Source organism: Pelodiscus sinensis, chromosome 29 (genome assembly GCF_052426305.1).
Source record: "Pelodiscus sinensis isolate ZL-2025 chromosome 29, ASM5242630v1, whole genome shotgun sequence".
In the NCBI taxonomy this organism is placed as follows: Eukaryota; Metazoa; Chordata; order Testudines; family Trionychidae; genus Pelodiscus; species Pelodiscus sinensis.
The window spans coordinates 3861268-3876278 of record NC_143080.1 but is presented as its reverse complement, the minus strand read 5'-3'; the positions used below and the strand labels follow the sequence as shown (position 1 = coordinate 3876278).

General features: G+C 57.6%; 1 protein-coding gene across 1 annotated transcript; it reads left to right on the top strand.

Annotated features, from left to right (window-relative positions):
* Nucleotides 1-1823: 1823 nt before the first annotated feature.
* ARL5C (ARF like GTPase 5C) lies at nucleotides 1824-13252 on the top strand. Its single transcript, XM_075911288.2, has 6 exons — nucleotides 1824-1941; nucleotides 4640-4700; nucleotides 5805-5952; nucleotides 8108-8191; nucleotides 8943-9094; nucleotides 11619-13252. The coding sequence occupies exons 1-6, from the start codon at nucleotides 1896-1898 to the stop codon at nucleotides 11665-11667; spliced, it is 540 nt and encodes a 179-aa protein (XP_075767403.1). The 5' UTR covers nucleotides 1824-1895; the 3' UTR covers nucleotides 11668-13252.
* Nucleotides 13253-15011: the final 1759 nt, after the last annotated feature.

The following is a 15011-nucleotide window of genomic DNA, read 5'->3' as shown; positions in this document are numbered from 1 at the left end:
GAGTTTAACAACAATAGAAATACTTCTGCACAGAACTGCTTTTTTAAAACCTTGGACTTTCTAAACCTAAGTGTAGGGTGGTGCTGGTGAAACACCATCCACGGAGAGATAGAAAACACTATAGAAAACACTTGCAGCAGGTGCTTAATCTCTCTTTGGGTCAGATCCAGCTTTCCCTGTAAGCTGAGCACTTGGGTGGCCACCCAGGAGAAATTCTGACGCCACCAAGCTGATTAGCAAAGCGCCCACAGCCGGCACCATGTGTTTCTACTGGTGGTGCACAGTTACACATGCCTTGGTGCACATAACAAAATTTATTCTGCACACAGATGGATAAAATTAGAGGGAACAATGGTTTGATCCCTGTTTGTAAAATGGGGATGATCATTTGTTTCTGTCTCCTTAGTCTGGAGCTCTTTGGGGCAGGGACTGTCTCTGTCTGATCAGCACCCAGAGCAATGGGGGAACTAATCTCTGTTTGGACAGTTAATAAACACGCCCGCTCTGTCTAATCTCCTTGGCTACGCCCATGAATGGTGAAGAACCAAGCTGTGGATGCTAGAAGTGCCAGCCCTTCATTCCAAAGGAGGACGTGGGCCCATTCTGGCCCAGACGTTTAGATTTAAAGTTCTCTGCCAGGCCTGCTGCTCTGCCAGTGCAAAAAAAGGGGAGGGGTGAACGTTTTACAGCTCTGTCAGTCAGCTCAGAGCCTGGAGTCTGGGAAAGAGCATTGCAGGGAAGTTTGGCTCCGTTTCCAGACCTTCTCATGCTATTACATATTTGCTCAGGGAGCAGCTCTGGGTAAATCCCCTCTTGGTGTTTTGTTTGCCGCCAAGGTTTTGGTTTCAGGAGCTTATTTTGGGTGCATCAGCTCCAGTAAAGTAAGAACTAGCCTGGACCTTCAGCTCCAAATCAGCCCCCTGCTCCTGGCCAGGCACTGAAAGGAATTTCACTTTAGTTTCACGCTGCTTCTGAGGTTCCAGGTCGTGGGATGAAAATCCTGAAACAAAACCAGCAAAACTTTGCCCACCCGTCCCAAAGCAGCACCCAGCAGCATCTTCCTGGGAGAGGCTGGGCCCAAGAGCTCTGCAGTCCAGATCTCTGGCGGTCCGAAGTCTGGACCAGCTGGATCCGAGAAATCTGAGAGGTGGGGTGTCTTTCTTGGGGCAGCACCTTCCCCTCTCATTGTGGCTTGAATCATGTTGCTCTGCATGAGGGTAGGTTTTTGCAGCATGTTTTATTCTTTCTTTCGTGGCAGTGCCCATGAGCCTCAGTCATAGACCTCATGGTGCAAGGTGCTGTACATAGCACCGGAAACCTGTCCCCACGCCAAAGATCTAGGTATCAGACAAGCAACAGGGGGAGCATATCGACTGGGGGGGGGGGACACAAGGAAATAATGCTAGTCAGTTTGGAAACGTGAGACTCCTGTGTCACCAGAGATTTGCGGCAAACTCCAAACGAGATGCCCCTCCAGGCACAGGGGTAGTCAAAATCCAGGGTGGAAGCTTGAATTTTGGGTTGGGATCCAATCTAGAGGTCTCCCCTTTGCAGCAGGGGCTGGTCGTGCACAGGCTGGGGGTGGGAAGGAGAGGGAGTGGGGCTGCTGGGGGGCTCCCCTTTGCGGCAGGGGCCGGCTGTGCACGGGCCTGGGCCCCCCAGGCTAGGGCTGGGAAGGGGAGGGGCTAGCGGGGATTTCCTCTCTGTAGCCGTACGCAGCGCCCCACTCCGGCCACAGGACGCGCGTGAGGGCGTCCCCGTGGGAAACCCCCACAGGAGGCGGGGCCTGGGGGCGGGGCCAAGCCAGCTCGCTGACGTCACGAGGCTATAAAGCGGGGGGGCGGGCGCCCGGCCCCGGCTCAGTCCCTCGCTGCGGGCGGCGGGTTCGCGGCGCCATGGGGCAGCTGTTCGCCAAGCTGATGAGCATCTTCGGCAGCCAGGGTAAGGGCCGCCCGTGGGGATCCTAGGCCCCGCTCGGTGGGGGGGGGGGTCGTGGCGGGTTTCTGGAGGGTGGGGAGGGCTGGGGGTGCGTGGGGAGGAAGGGAGTTGGGGGGCTGCTGGCGTGGTTGGGGGTGTAAGTCGCGGGCTGTTGGGGGAAGGGCTGGGGGGCTGGAGCGGGTGGGAGCGCAGTGGGGGGCCGGGGGGGGGCAGAGCTGAACAGCAGAGGGAAGCAGAAAGTTTCTTGCCATAATGAGCCCAGAGGAAACAAAGGAGGGGGAGGAGGGAGCCTGTTTTATTGGGGGGGGAGCTCGGACCCTCAGCCGGTGGCTCCCCCCCCGGGAAAGCGCCCCCCCCCCGAGCTCTGATTTCCACCCCGGGGCAGAACGGAGGCGCTGGGGCCGAAAGCTGCCCCCTGGGCGGTGGTAAACCCGGGTATCTTCATCTCGGGGCTTGCCTCTGAAATCCGCAGCGGAGAGCCCTTCGGGGGGGCCAGGCCTTGGGTTTGGGGCTTGGCCCGGAACAGCCCGTAAAGGCTCCTCTGCCCTCCCTGCAGGGGTTTAACACCCCCCGCCCCCCCCCCCCGCTTTGTGCTGCTCCGGCCCCTCTCCCTTTCCTGCCCTGCCCCTTTCCAGCCGCCCAGGCCCGCTCCAGACTCCGGCCTGGGAGCCCAGACAATGCAGCAGTGCAGCCCATTGTGTGGGCGTCTGGGCTGGAGAGAAAACAGCCTCTTGCTGTTGGGAGCCGGGAGCCGACTGCTCCCTCACTTGCCTTCCTCTCCCTGGCTCCCCCCCCCTTGGGTGCACTTGCCTGCGTCTTTCCTGATGGAAGCGCTTCCAGTGCCGAGCCACTGGGCTTTGCGGAGGCTGTCGCTCTTCGGGGGGGGGGGGGCATTAACCTCGCAGAGGGGCAGAACCCCAAAGCCCCATCGCTCTGCCCCCCGGGGTGAGGCCTGCGCAGCTTAGCTTAGTGGGGCTCCCCCCCAACGCCGGCCTTGGCTGTTCTATGCAGAAAAAGATTGGTTGCCGGCCTGGGGTTCCTGAGCACGTTTTGGGGGAGCAGGGTTGAGAGCCTGCTGCTCTGGATCCTTGGCCTCTCCTGCATCCAGGGGATGGGAGCCTCCTCAGTTACAGCTGTTCCCAAACTCCTCACTGGGACCCCCCCCGGGGCTATTTTGTGCCCAAGGATGCGGATCCTGAACCTCACTCAGCCCCCTCCTCTCCCCACCAGCTCCACAGCTGCCACTCTCAATTCGCAGGCTTGGTTGTGTACTTCCATGGGAGGGTTTTTTGTGGGGAGGGTCCATTGGCTGGGGGTCGATTCTCGAAAGCCCCGAGATCCAGAGGCAGGAGGAGGGGGCAACGGGTTGTGTGGCAGGGACGTTCCGATTGCACCAAAGCTCGGAATTGCCTTAGCTCCCTTGCAACAGGTCTGGTCTGTGCCCATCAAGTCCGGCTCTGTGGCCTCTTGGCTGGGTTTCTCTTCTGCCCACTCTGAAGATCAAAATCACGAGCGTGTTTGGAAGTGTCTGTCTCCGGTGTGGCTGCCTGTAGCGCTTCCTTGGCTCCCGTCACCACAGTAGCTGAGCAGTTTGTAATATTTATCCCCCCCAGTCTGCTGGAGGGAGGGATGTGCTTTTCACTTGGGGGGACCTGTACCCCTAGCGGTATGCAGCGGTCTTCCAAGGGTACCCCAGCTCTTCTGGTTTAGAGCAGACCTACACAAAATGTGCTAGCGAAGTCTGTTCAAACTCAAATTTCAGACCTACCATGGTTCATTTGTATTAGTCTACAGGCTATAATGCTGAACTAGAAGGACAGTTTTTATCATCCTGTTGGCTTATTTTATAATTAGATGGGAAACAGGAGAAATGCAGCCACTTTGCAATACCAGCAAGCTGGGACACTTGATTATTTTTGTCTAGTCGTTTTTAAGTGGGGTGAAATGTGGGCATGTGCAACACAGATCAGACCCCAGCAAGGGGAACCGGTGTTTGGAAAGGCCAAGAGCCATTGCTTAAGGAGACCAGGGGCATGGAGACTAGGGGCCTTCATGCAGAGGTTGGGGGAGGGTTTAACAGAGCATGGAATTGAACCTAGCTCCCCAAGTCCTAGGCTGGGCTCTAACCGCTAGGCTCACCATCCTCCACCCCCACCAAACTACTTACTTGTTAACATTTGTCTTGCAACAGTAGCTAGGTGCCCCCCTTGGCTAGGTGCTGCACTGACACAGTGCGAGAGAGTCCTTGCCCTAAAGAGCTTACCGTGTCAACAGACAAGACCGCGTGGGAGGGAAACTGAGGCACAGAGCTGCTCCATGACTGGCTCATGGTTACATCCAGGTCTCTGTCCGCTAGAGCCAACTGATCCTTGGAAACAACTAATCCCCCTCTAGCCTGACGGCTCTTTCTCGGCTTCTCCTTGGGGTGATCCCAACGCAGCAAGACCTTGGAATCTTGTGTCCCTCGGCTTATGGCTTTTAAGGCCCCTCGTGTTTAAAAAGCTTCTGCTTTGCACCCCCCTCTCCGCTTGTCCCTGCTCAGAGCCAGCCTGCTTGTGGAAAGCCGTCCGGTTTTTCCCAGTGCTGGACTGGGGTGGGAGGGGAGATGGGGTGGGGTGAGGGAGCTGCCCATGGAGCTGGGTTACACCAGGTTCTTCTGCCTGCCTGCGCTGTCCTGACCCTGCGTCTGTCTGTCCTGCAGAACACAAGGTGATCATTGTGGGCCTGGACAATGCAGGGAAGACGACCATCCTCTACCAGTTGTGAGTATCCCCGGCCTGCCGTCTCCCATTCCGAGCCAAACCGCCAGCCAGATGGCTGAGGGGGAGCTGAGATAGCCCAAACCCCTACGGGGGGGGCGGGGGGAGTTTCCCCCAGCAGGCAGCAAATGGTCGCAGCACAACAAAGAGGCCTGCACCCCATCCTCGCATTCCAGAAGGCAGCGGGGGAGAATGAAATTGGCAAGGGGAGGGGGAACAGCGACAGGTGGCAGGTGAAATCGGGGCCCCGTTGGGCTGGGCGCTGGACAAACCCACAGTAGGGGATGGAGTCAAGTCCCGTAGAACTCAGAATTACGAATGCTAGTGACGAGCTGGCCGGTCGCCCACACACCAGAAATGCACAGTCTGGCTAAAAGAAAGCCAGTGCACTCCGGTACTGCGTGAAACATGCATTGCTTAAAAAAAAAAGGAAAGAAAAGGAGCGAGGGGGAGTAAAAAAAAAAAAAAAGTTGCCAAGGGAAAGAACTTTTCTGTGCTTTTGTAACAGCCACGGGCGGATTTGAACCCAGGATCTCTGGAGCTTAGCATAGGAACTTCTACTAATTGAGCAAGAAGCCAGCTGGCTGTTAGCCTTGCTTGTAGAGCGCCCTTATCTCTCTCTGTACCTGGTCTAAATATCACGACATGGGACAGTGGACCACACTAGGTGTGTGGGTTACACTTGATTCATTTCAATGAAGGGGGGCTAGAAACAGCATGTTTTTCTAGTAGTTTCAAAGCTGGGTCAAGTCGTCATTCGGACGCCAGCTTTTGAAAGAACCGTCACGCGTGGCTCCGAATGGTGCTCGTTTCAGGGTTCCACACAGCCTCCCCTTCCCAGGGATCGTACCGCTGAGGCTCCCCTGGGGGCAAGGCAAAGGATGGCTGGGGGGGAAACTGAGGCAGGGAGCAGCTCAGTGACTTGGGAGTCGGTGCCTGAGCAGGGAACTAAACCCAGGTCTTTAGGACGCCACAGCCGTGCTTTACCTACCAGGCGGTGCTGCCTTCTTCCTCCTGGCCTCTTGCTGAGCATCTGGGGGGGCCTCCAGGGTGAGGGGTGTCCCAGTGTTGGGTTGGGCTCTGACGCTGGCCCGTGCTTCCCCCCAGCCTGATGAACGAGGTGGTGCACACGTCGCCCACCATCGGCAGCAACGTGGAGGAGATCATCCTGCGGAAGACCCACTTCCTGATGTGGGATATCGGGGGGCAGGAGACGCTGCGGTCCACGTGGAACACCTACTACTCCAACACAGAGGTAAGGGACCGGTGGGAGGAGCAGCGTGTCCCCGGGCGGGCTGGGCTTGCCCTGTGATGCTCCCCTAGGGCGACATGCTTGGCCGCTGGCAGATGTGCTTTCGTTACGGGGAGGAGCTGACTGGCCACGTGGGCTGCCAGCTGTGTGCGCCTCTACAGATGCTCCTCACCCTCCGCCCACCCGCCCTCCTGTCCTGCTGCTGGGCCCCAGCCACCCAGCTCTGCCGATGCCCCTTATCCTCCCCCGCAGCTCCTATTCTACCTCCTGCAGGTCAGCCAACGCAGGGCACCCCCACCCCACCCCTCTTCCTGTGCTATTCTGGGGGACCCACCGGGGCGCCTCGATCCTTGCGGCTCTAGTCCTCGATCCCAAGTACTGTACGGATGTCCTAGTGGAGTCGATTAACCGATAAGCAAAAGCTTATCGGTTAATGCTGTGGACTACATGCGTTCTCTCTCCCCTTGCCCCCCAAGTAAATTGTTTAGCAGGCTGGCCAGCAGTCCTGGCTCGTGGGGGTCCGGGACCTACCCCCGCTGCAGCTCTGCATTTAAAGAGTAGTAGGAGGCAGGCAGGCAGGCAGGCAGCCCGGCTCAGTTCTGGCTCACTCCAGGTCCGGGAGCTGAGCCCCTCCTCTGGACAGCAGCACGGGGCAGCCAGTCTGCATGGGGAGCTGGTTTTTAAACTCTTCTGCCTAGTACCCCGAGCTGCTGCCTCTGATACAGAGGCGGCAGTGCAGAGTGGAAGGGGGCTCCTCGGGAGTGGGGCTGGAGTGCACTGGCTGCCGGCCCCGGCCCTGGGGACTGTAGAATAGTCAAGTAACTGATAAGAATTCATGAGGTTAATCGATATTTAACATCCCTACTCCAAACGCAGTTCTGCTGGTGCACCTGTATATCCAAGGAAGTATTTCTTCACTCTGTCAACCTGTGGAACTCTCTGCCACAGGATGGAGTAAAGACCAAAGCTATAAATGGGTCAAAAAAGAGCTAGATAAATTCGTGGAGGAGAGGTCCATCACTGGGGATTAGCCAGGATGGGTAGGAATAGTGTCCCTAGCCTCTGTCAGAAGCTGGGAATGGGTGACGGGAGGGATCGCTGGATGATCCCCTGTTCTGTTCCCTCCCTCTGGGGCACCTGGCATTGGCCACTGTCGGCAGGCAGGACACTGGGCTAGATGGACCTTTGGTCTGACCCAGTGTGGCCGTTTTATGTGGTGGTGGGCCCCCGGCAGCAGCAGTCTCTGTTCCCCACGGTGGCACGCAGGTAGCTGCGGGATGAGTGGCCTTGCTCAGACTTCTCTGCAGGGGATCCTCTGGGGTACCTGAATCCTCTGGGGTTTGAGTTCCTAATTCCCTCTGGCTCCTCCGGCACCCACACCTTCCATGGGTGCTTCCTTGGGAGCAGAGGTGGCAGGATCCAACCCTTCCTCAGTAGCTCAGCTGTGGGATGGTGCACTGTTCCTTTAAGGAGACTGGTGCTTTGGAGACAGCGGAGATGGTTTGCTAGGGTGGGGCAGGAAGCAAGTAGAAGTTTGGGGGGCTGGATCCAGGGGAGGAGCCGCTTCTCTACGTGGTTCTCCCCCCCCTTTTGTCCCAGCTGGTGTGAATGGAATTAAAATACTTTCCTGCAGCGCCCTGGGAAAGATCCCCCGCTGGTTTGGCACGGAGGCAGGGATCCGCGTTCAGACGCGTCCTTCCTGCCTGGCCAGCATTCCTGGCATAACTCGAGCTGGGATTTCTCTCCCACTGCCCTGCGGGTTCTCCTTCACGGCTCAGAACAGGCCTGGCCTGAGTAGGAGGCCTGCAAGGTTGCCGTTAACTTTCCGCAGGCCCAGAGCAAACGCTGGCTTATTTGTATTCCAGCAGGGGCCAGAGAGATTGCTATGCTAGGTGCTGTACATGTACATGGTGAGACAGCCTTTGCCCCGCTGAGCTGTACAATATGGACAGGTCAGTCTGGGGAGAATTCTGCACAGATGGGGAAAATTAAGACCTGGAGGGACTGTGACTTGACCAAGGTCACTCAGAGCATCGGTGGCAGAAGCGATCGGTATCGTGCCGTGCTGAGGGGCCGGAGCTGGCTCCTGCCCCACCAGCAGCTCTCAGAGGTTTGTGCTGCTCCAGCATGTTTGATCGACCGCTTTCCATCCCTTCAGTTTGTCATCCTGGTGATTGACAGCACGGACCGCGAGCGGCTGACGGTGACGAAGGAGGAGCTGTACAAGATGCTGGCGCATGAGGTGAGCGAGCACCGGCATCGCCCTTTGCGGCCACTGCCCGATGGCCATGCCGAAGCTGCTTCAGCCCGGTCACTGTGAGGCGGATCCCTGAGCGATGTTGCTGATGTTTGTGCTCAGTTGTTAAAGGGCTGGATAGGTAGTGGCAGGATATCCAGCTATTTCAGACCCAGAGCCCCGGCCGTCCCTTGCACCCTGGAGGAGCCGTGTCCTGCATAACACCCCATGCTCTGCAGAAACCCCTGGGTTCGTGCTGCAGTTAGCCGCTCTGCATCTCCATATTGCCCGCGGAGGGACTGCTGGGCCGTAACACGGCCCCTCGCCTTCCTTCGGTTGACAAGGCGGCTGCTTGGCATCATGCAAAACAAACCGGTCGTGCCTCATTCCAGTCCCGACTAGGGCCCGCTGTTCGGAATGGGGCGTAAGGAGCGTTCTGGCTTCTCACCGCCGCACCGAGAGGCCCCCGCTGAGAACAGGGTCCCATCGAGACAGGTCCCCATGCTGGATTCACAATCTAAACAGCCAAAGGGGAAACAGAGAAAGTGGCTCGCCCATGTCACATAGCAGAACTGGGAACAGAACCTAGATCACCTGGTTCCCAGCCCAGTGCGCAACCCACTGGGTCCCTGGCCATGCTGCGGGTGTGCATGCTGCTTCCTGTCCCTTAGCAGCACCATGGGGCTGGGGGGATGTTCACGGGGGTAGGGAGCAGAATGAAGGGGGAGAAAGTTTATGGCAGCATCTCTCTCCCCAGGACCTGCAGAATGCGGCGGTCTTGATATTTGCCAACAAGCAGGATGTGAAGAACTCCATGACTACCTCAGAGATCTCCAAGTTCCTAACCCTCAGCTCCATCAAGGACCATCCGTGGCACATCCAGGGCTGCTGTGCCCTCACGGGAGAGGGGTGAGTGCACCACCGCGTAAACTGGGCTGTCCCTTTTGCTGCTCGTGTGTCCTGCGGAACTCTCCCCCACAAGATAGGCGGGCTGCAGCGCTCTGCTTCATTCAGCAGAGGGGTGGGGTCTGGCTGGCTGAATGCTTTTGGAGGAAGGATACTTTTTGTGGAAAGTGCCGGCTTTATGCCTGATGGCCAAAACATTTCGACTTGGAAATGCTGCCCCGGTGTCTCATGGGAGTTGTTGTTCAGTTGGCCCCTGACCTGTGTCTCCTCTATGGGGAAGGTTCCCAGCCAGACTACATCTTCCATGATGCACCATGGCCACGGTCTCTTCATGATGCGAAAGGGGGGAGCCTGTGTTGCATCATGGGAGGGGTAGTCTGACCTGCAACCTGGCCTAAAGCAATGAGTGGGTGCATGAGGCTTCTGAACTACAATTCCCAAGAGGCACCTGGACAGCATTTCCAAGCGGAAGTATTTTGCTATTGGCATTGCTGCTGAAAATGAACATTTTCCGGGGGGAGAAACCCCCTGCACCAGTTCTAGGCGGTGCCACGCAGATAATCAACATGTCGGCTGCCATGTTATGCTGGATTGACCTATCTAAGGGCTAGAAACACCCCTCTCCCCATGCCAGGCCGTGGGCTACTGGCCAGGCTAGAAGGAAAATTACCTGCTAAGTGTTTCCCTAATTGTTCACTAGGGGATTTTTTGTAGCTCCAAGTTCTGACCGCAGTGAGGAGATGGGAGGCTGAACTAGGTGGATGCTGGTTTGCCCCAGCACGGCAGTTCCTGGGGGCTCCCTTCTAACCTTGCTTGGCATGGGTGTTCAGGGCTCCTGGCAGCTGATTAACAGGCATTAGGGATGTAAAATCCTGGCTAACTGATTAACGTGGGGGGAGGGGGAAGAAATCTGCTCTAGCCCAGCTAGAATGGCCCCTTGCCTGCCTGCCACTGGGCTGGAGTAGCTCCCACTGGTTCACCTTAACTGGCCCGCCTCACCCGTTAAGGTTAAGCCTTCCCATCCCGAGTTGGGATTGGGTCAGGTTCGACTCTGACTCGACTCTTGGGAGCCGGTCGGGGTGCTTGGGTCTGGTTCCGTTCTGGGTCGGGCTTCGCAGCGAGGTCCAAGCGGAAACTCAGCATCCTGGCCTCCCAGCCCTGGCTCTGCGGCGCCCGAGCACGGAGTTTCGGGAAGAAGCCAATAGGAAGTCAGGGGATTCCTGCGACTGACGGGCGCGGATCCAGGCAGGTTCCCTCCGTGCCTGGCCCAGACAGATGCACATTCCAAGCTGGCCTGCAACAACTTGCCTCTAAATGTTCCAGGCACCTTTAAGGTGCTGGGTGCAGTGGTTAGAGCAGGGGGCTGAGCTGGGACTCCAGGGATCTGTTGTTGCGAGGGGAGTAGGGTCTAGTGGTTAGCGTAGAGGAGCGGAAGTCAGGACTCCTGGGTTCCCTTTCCCTATCTGGGAGAGAAAAGGCTGTTGACCTTGGCGCGGAGGGAATCCTGGGCACGCGCTCCATTCTGTGAGGCCCTTTGCGCCTGACTCAGTTTCCCCATCGGTGCAGCGAGAACCTCTCTTCGGAGCCCGTCACTTCCTTTTTTTTTTTTTCCCCAAACACCTCGATGAAAAGGCCCAAAGCGTCTTCTCAGGTGACTCATGCTGCCAGCACCTGCTGGCTGGCTTCATGTGACCCGCCTGGGAAGAGATGCCAGATGGTTGAGCTCACGGGGGGGAGGGATGCCTGCCTGACCCACGCACCAGGTTGGCGGGTTGCTACCTGGCGGCCAGACGCCGGTGATGACTCACTGCTCAGATGAAACTTGATCCACCTAGTCTCTGGCCCCTGGTCTCGGCCTGGGAAGGGGCCCTGCCTTTCTCCTGCTCCCCAAGGCCTTTCGGCAGCGGGAGGCTGACTCAGCGGTGACTCTGGCATAATCCGGGACTTCCCAGCGCCTGGGAACCGGGGCTCCCCCAAGGGGAGCTGTCTCATCGGCACAGCCTGGCACGGTTTGGTTTGTGGAGGGCTTTGCCAATGCAAAGGACAGTCTTTGGGGGACTGCTGTGTGTTGTGCCGCGCCGGGGGGTTAGAACTATTGACGGGCAGTGCGATCTAGTGGTTAGAGCAAGGGGGTCTGAGTTGGGGTCTGTGGGTTCTAGTGGCAGGGCTGGGAAAGCAGAGCAGTGCAGCAGTTAGAGCTGGGAGGGGGGTTTTGCTTCTGGCTTTGAGAGGGGAGTAGTATCCATTGGTTAGAGCAGGCTAAAGGGGGGGGGGGGGGGTCGTCAGGATTCTTGGCTTCTCTTCCTGCCTCTGGACGGGAGAGGTTAGAGCAGGGGTCCTGGGAAACAGGCTTCCTGGGTTCTCTTCCCAGCTTTGCCCCCGATTTGCTGAGCAGCGCAGGCCAATCCCATCCTTGCCTCAGTTTCCCCATTGCGTGGCGTGGAGCTGTGCTCTTTTGGAAACCCTCTGGCAGGTGTATCCGTGCAGTGTGGGGTTATTAATGTGCGTTCTCGCCTCGTCTCTGCAGCCTGCCAGCTGGCTTGGAGTGGATGAAGTCTCGCGTGGCGGCCAACTGACACATCTGGCCAGCGGTATGACGGCACCGTGCAGCGCTCGCAAGCATCGTACTTATTTCTTTAGACGCGCGCGTCTCAGCCTGGACTTCCCTGCTGATGCTGGGATTGACTCCGGACCGTGTATTTTCGAGCCCGGATCAGCGTGGGAGCGGATCCCTTCTGGATAGCAAGTCTGGAGGGAATCTGGGCGGATCGCCTCTGCCCGGGGGTCTCCGTTCTAGATCACGTCTCTGCCGGGAATCGGTTCTGCGCCGTCTTTCTTCCTGATCACGTCTGCAGAGGGGGACTGGAGCGGGGGAATCGCTCTGCTCCTGGCTCTCACGTAAGCAAAGGCCGGAAGACTGGAGCCAGGCCTGAGGACTTTACGCACAAGCCGCCCCAGCGCCGCTTCCCGCCGATTTGCCAATAAGCTACGCCAGGAGGAGTCTCGCTCAGCACTCGAGGCCTTCGGTCTCCCGATGGGGGCTGGAGATAAACGTGGCGAGAGGACCGGGGTGACCTGCACCCCTTGGCGCTGCCTGGGCCCGTCTCCAAATTCAAGTGGTGCTTGGGGCGGGGAGCCAAAAGCTTCAGGGCACCGATGGTCCCCTGAGTTCGCTCTCCGTGCGTCCCCGGGTCACCGTGCAGCGTGTCTGACGGCGCCCGCTGGCTGGCTCCTCCCGTTTGGTGCTTCCCTTTGGTCTGTCTGACCGGGACCTTGGACATCTTGTATTTTAGGATTTTAACACAAACAGGAAAGGGCCGTCTCCCCTGCTTGGGTTTGGAGCATTTCTCTCCTCTGCCATGGCCCTGGTGCAATATCACAGTTCTGGGTTCAGGCCCCTCCTCCAGCACCGGGATTCGGAGGGGTGGGGGGAATGCGCAAGGATGGGGAAAAGCTGCCCCGGTCACACCCAGGGGAGCAAACTCCCCCCTTCACCAGGTTTCCGTCTGGTTTCTTCCACCAGGGCCTGGTGGGACCTGGCATCAGGATCAAATCTAGACTCTGGATCCGGACTCGGGTGTTTGGTTCCATTTCTGCTGACACTCTGGAGCTGATGGTCGGGGAGATGTCTTGTCCCCCCTCCTCCCCGGATTCTGCTCTTGCACACTTATGGGGAATGACTTAACTCTTCCGTGCCTCAGTTTCCCCCATTGGCAAGTGCCTGCCTTTGTCATGTGGCCTGGAATCCCTGGATATGAAGGATGCCGGATAAGCACAAAGGATGGGGGGGAGTCGGGGGCTCTGCTATTCTCCAGTGCAGTGCTCTATCCTGGGGTGACACTCAAACTGACCCCCACACCCCCAGGAAAGGTGCCCGAGGAATCCGATGGACTCTGGATCAGCCCCTTAACAAGTTGTCGTCCGTCCGTTAAGTGCTTTAAACTCATTAAGCTTGTCCCATGGATTTGCATTTGCACAGACCCCCTGCTGGGCCCAGAGGAGCGGGACTGCGTGTCTTAGCTTCCTGCCTTGAGCTCAGATGGGGGTATTTTTTTACGATTTCCGGGATGATCCATTTGACTCTCCGGTTCTGTATTTTTAATAAAACTTGTGTCTTGTATTTTATACCTGATTAAAGGCTCCACTATTTAATTTTTTGCACAGTTGGGATCTTGTCTTTTATTGGTCGCTTTGCCAGCCTAAGTGGATACGGTACGGGGCTGGGATCCAGGAGATCTGGGTTTAATTCCTGGCTCTGCCACCAGCTGCTTGGGGGAATCTTGGGCAAATCAGTTAGGCTCAGGTCCTCCAAGGCATTGGGGCGTCCAACTCCCTTGGATTTCATTTGGAGCTAGGGCCTGCAATGTCTTTCAGGACCTGAACCTCAGTTTTCCCATCTGTGAAATGGGCATAAGCAACTTTCCGTCCTTCCGCCAATGTGATCCCTTGGTGTCCATTTGTTCTCTTTGCTGTGCTCATCGTGAGAGCGGGGGGTGGGGCCCTTCCAGTAGTGCATGACGCAATACAACGAACGTCCGTCCCCCAGGGAGAAGTGAGTACGACGGAGTGTTTGGTTTTGGGAATGTGCTAATACCAGACCTGGGCATGTGGCTCTGTCTTTGTCATAGACGGACCGGTCACAGATGTGCACCTTGCTCTTGAAGGAAAGAAATTTCCTTGGGGAACGGGGGTCATTTCAGTCTAGGGCCAGCCCCCGGGAAACTGTCTCCTACCTTATTGAGCTCTAGGGCAGGAGCTTGTCTTACTGGACATCTGGGCCACACTCAGTGCAGGGACATCCCGACCTCGACCTGGGTCTGTAGCCCCCTGGAAGCACATGGCCAATAGTCCCTGCTTCCAGCCCAGAGCGCGAGCCCCAGCGGGTTCGGATCACATTCAATCCTAGCGGCTTTTGGAAAGGAAGGAAACCCATGAGGTTTGCATGGTGTTCCTGCAGCACAGCCGCTCTGACGGGGGAAGGTAGCTGACAGGCGTATTGTTTAAAGGACTCCAGTTGGGAGGGCACCAAAATTCACTCCTGGCTTGGATTCCCAGAATATTTAAGGTGCCTCATGGGGGTGCAGGGGACGGTTAGTGCTTCAAATTTGGGGTCAGTGGAGCAAGGGGTTCCCAGGGTGCAGCCCCCCAAACATCTCTCTGAAACCTGCCACGTTGCACAATGTGTCCGAGCCGAACGTGTCTCTGGGGAGTGCCTGGAAATCCAGCCTGTTGCATGTGGGCTCCGCCGGGCACATTCCTGGCCCCTTCCTGGTTCTTCCTTCCAGTCCCCCCCATCTTCCTCTGCCCGGCTTGGAGGGATGGGGCAGAACTTGCCGCCTTAGGGGGCTGGTTTAGCTGGGCCTTCTGCGAAAGGTTCCAGGGGAGGATGCTGGGTAACGTCGCCACTTGCCCCGTGGCCTCTTCCAGGCAGGCGATTGGACGGTCGATGGCTTGATTGGTACCATGGGGAAACCTCGAGGTTTTGACGGAGAGCACAGCCCTGTGTGGGGGGGCTGCATGGCCAGCCAGGTGGGGCGCAGAGTTTCTGAGCTCCGCGGGCAGGACGGAGGACGCGTTAGCCCCATTTCTCAGAGTGAGAGACTGAGGCTCCGAGTCGTAGGGGAGGGTTTCCCAGGGGTTGAATCCCTGCCCAATCTTCCATAGCAGCCTTTCCTGTCTAGTGCATTTATCCGGTCCTCCTTCTGCAGAGCATCCGAGGGCCGGACAGTCTCCTGGTGGGGAGATGGGGAAACCAGCATCTTTCCACAAAGGGTCAGACTGGCCCCTTCTGTGGCAGGGTTCTACCACCTCCCAGCAGCCAAACTCTTGCAGCTCAGAAGCAGAGAAGGTTACACGAGAGATCTGGCAGGCCATGGGGACCGCACTCTTCCGAGATCTGGCTGCCCTCCCTACTGGCCTG